The sequence below is a fragment of the Rhincodon typus genome, chromosome 37, assembly GCF_021869965.1.
Source record: "Rhincodon typus isolate 14 chromosome 37, sRhiTyp1.1, whole genome shotgun sequence".
NCBI lineage: Eukaryota > Metazoa > Chordata > Chondrichthyes > Orectolobiformes > Rhincodontidae > Rhincodon > Rhincodon typus.
This window is the reverse complement of record NC_063368.1, coordinates 6712591-6719115: the sequence shown is the minus strand read 5'-3', so window position 1 is coordinate 6719115 and position 6525 is coordinate 6712591. Positions and strand designations below refer to the sequence as shown.

The 6525-nt window shown below is 44.1% G+C and overlaps 2 protein-coding genes across 4 annotated transcripts in view; one reads left to right on the top strand and one right to left on the bottom strand.

Annotated features, from left to right (window-relative positions):
* The window catches only part of LOC109928638, a 77876-nt gene extending 76657 nt beyond the window's left edge, over positions 1–1219 (top strand). For 2 of the 3 annotated variants that reach the window (XM_048617729.1, XM_048617728.1), the window contains exon 4: positions 669–1073. In XM_048617729.1, the coding sequence (XP_048473686.1) occupies positions 669–811 (143 nt within the window). In that variant the 3' untranslated portion in view covers positions 812–1073. Of the gene's footprint in view, positions 1–668 lie in introns of all 3 variants that reach the window. The other variant, XR_007265709.1, reaches the window with a different exon arrangement.
* LOC109928633 (tumor necrosis factor ligand superfamily member 13B-like) overlaps positions 1–6296 on the bottom strand; it is a 45109-nt gene extending 38813 nt beyond the window's left edge. Inside the window, exon 1 of the mRNA XM_020528564.2 lies at positions 5967–6296. The gene's annotated coding sequence lies outside the window, so the exon portion shown is untranslated. The remainder of the gene's footprint in view (positions 1–5966) is intronic.
* Positions 6297–6525: the final 229 nt, after the last annotated feature.

Genomic DNA, 6525 nt, shown 5'->3' with positions numbered 1-6525 from the left:
CTCAGTTCTTCTCCATTTTTCCTTCTTTTTTGTTTTGTTTCTTTTCTTGTCCCATTGCCATAAGGTTGCAGACCTGAAACGCTAACTCGGTTTCTCCCTCCACAGATGCTGCCTGATCTGCTGAGCATTTCCAGCATTTTCAGTCCTTGTTCTGACTTATTCGCAGTGCTCAGCTTTTCAATTAGTGATAGCTTTCTGCTTGGCTTGCTTCAGTTCCATCTCTGATGTTTGCAGCTGCTAGTCCAAGAAGTTAAAAGTCAGGCACTGTTTTAAAACTTTTCAGAGGCATCTGGAAAGCTGCACAGGGTTCGTCACAACTATTTGCCTTCATTTTCTGGGAGCCATTATCTCCACTCCCCTGCTCCCTCAGAATTGGATTTTGCCAAGATGGCGGCTGCAGAGTGGCGCCACTGTGTTCAATCTCCTTACACTGGGGCTCGTTTACTTTGTTTCTTTTGGCTATTATTTTTTCCTCTTTAAAGGCCTTTTAAGGCAGCGACAGCAGGAGAGAGTGGGACCTGGCAGCACAAGAGGAGATAGTGAGCCAGCTATTCAAGATGGCAGCACAACCATAGTAAGCCTGACCCCCTACAGGTTGGCCACAATCCTTCATTTTTCTCCCTCCTTCTCGTCATTTTTTTTTTTTTTTTTAAAAACTTACCTTCCAGAGTTCTGGAGAGAGAGGCAGCAGCATCGTGAGGAGCGTGGTAGTAGTGGCCATGGGTCCCGAGCAGTGTCAGCTGGAAGTCGGATGCGTGGAGCGGTTGTGGGCCCAGAGCAGTGGGCTGGAGATCCAGTGCGGGGAAAGTAGCTGTGGGCCTGAGCCTGACGTGTTGGTGAGGGAGGTCCCCAGGCATCTGCGGCGTTGAGAGCAGAAGGCCCGAAGTTTCTGGAGAGTGGGCCAAAGTGGAGGAGACTGAGCCTCGCTGGAAGTACACTTAAGAGTGTTGAACTTTTACCTTTATTCCTTCATTTTTCCATTTAATACTAGGAAGGACTGTAATGTTAACTTTTAAGTTTATTTCTTTATTTTTCTCCTCATACTAAGAGCAAAGGTAATGCTTTAACTTTGTTTCCCCCTATGTTACTACTTGTATCCAAGTTTTGTACCTAAGTACCCTTGTACTTAAAATGGTGCCACATGGGGTGGCATTGTACACTTTTCACTGTACTCCTGTACTTGAGTATGCATGATGATAAAGCTTAAATCAAATCAAAATCAATATTCTCTTCTTCACCCTGCCACTTTTTAAACTGGGCCTGAAGATAGCAATGGGCCAGCTTCCTGTGGATGTATTACATGCAACTTTGGAATTAGGAAGGGTTTCAATTGAACAGGTATGTTTCTGACTGAGGCCGAAACAAAACTAGTGACTCTCAGTGGTTATTAATAAATGAAATTCTGAGACCTCTCACCCAGGAGATGCGAATTCAATGCAGGATCTAAGCTGAGTGAGTAGTTCTCAACCAGGGAGCCAAGATGGATGGTTCCCTGAGCAGGGTCTCAAAGCCATTTGGCAGACCAGCACTTCATCATCATAACTTTCCAGTCAAAGACCAAGATATGGCTTGTATTCAGTGAGAAAGGCCCTTCCTGCAATTCTACAGTCTGACTCACTCCACACCCAATTCCAACAGTCTGACTCACTCCACACCCTATTCCATTGCTGTAACATTCACATTTTGTGTCAAGCGTTCTGTGGTGGACTTCGGGACTAAGGAATAAGTCAGTCAGCCTCTGGGCTATACTGTGATATAGCTGTGAACCCAATGTTGTGTCAAAGGCTTTGCTAAAAGGTTTGGAATGCACTGCCTGAAAGTTAGTGGAAACAAGTTCAATAAAGACAGTTGCAAGGGAATTTTATGTGATTTGAAAAGAAAGGCTGTGTAGGGAATATGGGAAAAAGCAGGAGAAAGGCACTCCGTGAATTGTTCATTGGGAGAGACGCTGCTAACAATATGGGCTAATTGACCACTTTCTGCACTGTATTGATTCTGTGATTCTATGTCAGGAGATAGCCCAAGGAGTTTTTAAACACTCCACAGCCCCTTGGTCGGGAAAGCCTTGGATGGTGACCAGTTCCCATTACATCTTTACTGAAGCTACCCAAAGTTTTAGTGATACCCTCACCATGACATCCTCAGAATGTGCCAGTCTGCAACACTCAGTCGTCAATAACCCTTTGCACTGGATGAAGTTGTTGAGTAAACCAAACAGCTTTTTCCATCAAACTTTTATGGTTCTCTAGGAGCAGATCAGCCTGTAGAACACAGAGTCCTGAGTCACAGAGCTGCCTCAGGATGGACGTCAATAACAGCCATTACATCTACCTTCAGAGATAGTAAGAACTGCAGGTGATGGAGTCAGAGATAACACAGTGTGGAGCTGGCGGAACACAGTAGGCCAAGCAGCATCAGAGGAGCAGGAAAGCTGACATTTTGAATCGGGACCCTTCTTCAGAAATAGGGGAGGGGGAAAGGAGCTTGGAAATAAAGAGAGGAGGGGTGGGGCTGGGGAAGATAGGTGGGATGGTGACAGGTGAGTGCAGGTAGGCAGTGGTGGGGATTGGTCAGTGAGATGGCAGGGGCAGATAGGTGGAAGAGAAGACGGACAGATTGGGTCAGGTCTAGGAGGCGGGGATGAGAGGGAGGATTGGTCATGGAATGAGGCCGGGGGTGGGTGGGGAGATTTTGAAGCTAGTAAAGTTCACATTGAGACCATTAGGTTGTAGGCTCCCAAGGCGGAATATGAGGTGCTGCTCCTCCAGTTTGCGGGTGGCGTCGTTGTGACATTGGAGGAGGCCCAGGATGGACATGTCACCCAGGGAGTGGGAGGGGGAATTTAAGTGGTTTGCGACTGGAAGGTGTTGTCGTTTGTCACGAACAGAGCACAGACGCTCTACAAAGTGGGTCTCCGAGTCTCCACTTGGTCTCACCGATTAGATTGTGAGGACAAGGACAAATACGTATCACCCCACTAACCTCCGGATTCAATGTATCATTCTCCACACATCTATCTTCAGATCTTCTTTGCCAAGACACCTTCTACCTTCTGCAAGGAGGAGTCTCTTCCCCACCACAGCTCAGGAGCAGTGTGCAGCAGGATGATAATCTGGGTATGTGACAAGGATCTGGTGGGCAGTGCTCGTCTCACCACCAGCTGAGCGATGTCTTGGTGCTTGTTGGAAGGTTCTACCGATGAGGCATTTTGCCAAATGACTTTGACAGTCTGCTCAGGGAACAACCTGACAGGATCCACCCTCTCCTTTTCCTGCAGGGTCTCAAGGACGCTATGTGATGACTACTTCCTGATGGACCTGTGGACAAGTGGGGTTTCAACAAACCTTTGCTACCAGGGCCAGATCCATCCTTTGCAAAACCAAAGACAGGCAAAACCTCAACAAGTAGTGTCACTTGATGTTTACATAACAAGAGTCCATATATAACCGTCTACAGCCACACAAAGAGATGGCTATCAGAATGAGAGCAAAGTTGGGTACTTGTTCCTTCCTTGTCTATAGCTTTGTACATTGTGAACATGGTCCATTTTGAATCTCCAGATAAAGTGGAAGATGGCTTGTGTGATCACTGTTGTATAAAGGCAGAAGGATCTAAAAGAGTTCAGATTAAGTAGTCAGAGGTAGTAAGAACTGCCGATGCTGGAGTTAGAGATAACATGGTGTGGAGCTGAAGGAACACAGCAGGCCAGGCAGCATCAGAGGAGCAGGAAAGCTGACGTTTCGGGTCGGGACTCTTCTTCAGAAAAAATCTTCAGAAAATTTTTTTCTGAAGAAGGGTCCCGACCCGAAACGTCAGCTTTCCTGCTCCTCTGATGCTGCCTGGCCTGCTGTGTTCCTCCAGCTCCACACGGTGTTATCTCAGATTAAGTAGTGCCTTAAACCTCCACTGTGATGATCCATTGATCAAAAAACAGCTTAGGATCTTGGAGGAGGAGGACCTAACTTATAGGTTCTCCTCATGGTCTCTACAACAATGTCAATTATATCAAGGTCACCTGTCATGCAAGAAACTCCATCTTATTTAAGAGAAGTTCCTTTTCTCATTAAATACCAAGTGATTTTCTATTCCCACACCAGACCAAGTGGGCCCTGTAGATCTTTAACCTAAAAGAGGGTGGTAACAGCAAACCTATTCCATGAGGAGCAGAAGTGCAGGCAACCTCATACAACATGGCGATCATCAGTGACAATTGCTCAAGCAAATATTGGCACGTCAGGGGAGTGAGGAATGGCCCAGACCTGTGCCACAGACAGCAACCACCAAGAGTGGCCTTCACCCCTGATGTCCAGGTTCTTATTTGCAATAGAGAGAGAAAATGTCACTTCTGCAGATGCCCAGGTTTTGTTTGACTGATGGATACTACTCCTTCCAGCTTATAGCTTCAAATCAGTCCCAGTGAACCATATTACTAGCCTCTTCAGGTAGTCTGCACTAATAGTGAGGGGATAAAGAAACACTCAACCCATTTCCAAGGAGTGTATCATTGCTCTTGTTGCACAAGGGTCTGAAAGGGTTAAGCTAAAGGGGATGTTGCGGCCGGCCATGGCTGAGCAGTACAAAATGGCCGACGGCTGCCATTGGCAGAAGCAGTAAAAACATGGCTAACAATAGTCTTAGGAAGCTTGAGAAAACGTTTGCTTAATACAGTCTGCATTAGTTAGAACAATGGTAGCTCCCTTGACCCAAGATAACAGAATTAAGATAGTACAGTAGGCTTAACATGCAGCTGCAGTTACTTAAGCAGAAGACATAGATAGGAACATTTCACATAAGAATTCTAAATTTAATCAGTGAATCTTTAATGAGTCAAGCTGTTGCAATAGTAGATTTTAATTAAGATTCTTCAAATAATCATCGGTATAGATTCTGAATTAATTATAGATTTAACACAGGCGCATACATATATATATTTATATAAATCCCACTCAGAGCATGTGAAAAGAAGGCGAGAAAGAAACTGCTCACAACTCATTAGCTAAAAAATTCTAACACTAGTAATGACTATAAAACATTATTTGAAGTGATATTACAGATTTTGTAACAATTAGTAAAAAAATTAATATCCTTTGTATTTCCTATAATAAGGTTAATAAGTAATATAAGCTATATAACAGAATTTAAAAAGCCGTTAAGTTATAGACAAGTATACAATTTATTGACAGTTAAATTGGTGCAGCTAGCAAATATCTGGGAAGGAATGTACTTGAATACAGCGTCACTGTGAAAAGCCCCAAGAAGGGAGATAAGAGAGCCTGGGAAACATCATGAGACCATGGAGGACCGGGATAGGGGGTTGACCACAAACCTGTTCGTCTCTAGCTGTGCAGTTGTATAATTAGCTTAACTGGAAATGTATGTAATTAATTAGTAATATGATTGGTCTGTATTTGTAAAGGCAAGATGAAACAAACGTATAAAATGTCTTTCCTTTGTTCGGGGAAGAACTCTAGGATTCTCAGAGGGTCGCTTCCCCCAGTGTAATTTCAATAAACTCTTTGATGCTGGAAGTTCTGGGTGTTGGGAACAAAAACTGTATCTGGGTGTTGAATGATTTATTTGGTCATTCCACTCCAACATGAGTGTCTCACTATGATGGTGTCATATGGACTCGTGGCCAGATCAGTTTAGGATCTTGAAGAAGTGAGCCCTAGCATCTACATAATTCGGTAATAAAACAAAGAACTGAAAATGCTGGAGATCTGAAACAGAAATCGTTGGAGGAACTCAGCAGGTCTGTGGAAAGAAAGCAGGGTGGGAGTCTGGTCACTCTTCATCAGAACTTGATGAGTGAACCATACATTATAGATTATATAGAAATAAATGATATCTTCTTCAATACAAGAATCTTTTCTAGTTAGACCATTAAGCAATTTTCCTCTCCCACACTTGAGCAAGCAGATCTTGTAGATCTCTGCACTTAAACAGGATGGTGTAAGCAAACCTACCACATGGTGAGGTGCAGACTCCACTTGAGTATAGGTTTACTTCCATTCCAAGAGCCATATTAAGCCAGTCGCAGATACTCATCAGTCCACATGCCGACAGTGGATCCAAGCAGAGGATAGTGACGTTGACAACATATGAAGGTGGCCTTTGGCCTAAGCACCTCTGCTGCCTGCAGCGATAGAGTCATACAGCATAGAAACAGACTGTTCGAGTCAACCAGTCCCTGCCAACCATAATCTTAAACTAATCTAGCCCCACCTGCCTGTGCTTGGCCCATATCCCTCCAAACATTTCTTATTGATATACTTATTGATTTTTAAAACATTGTAACTGTACCCGCATCCATCACTTCCTCTGGAAGTTCATTCTACTCATGAACCACTCTCTGTGTAAAAAAAATTGTCCCCCCTGTCTTTTTTAAATCTTTCTCCTCTCACTTTAAAAATATGCCCCCTAGTCTTGAAATCCCCCACCCTAGGGAAAAGACATCCACCATTTACCTTATCTATACTCCTTATGATTTTATAAACCTCTAGAAGGTCACCCCTCAACCTCCTA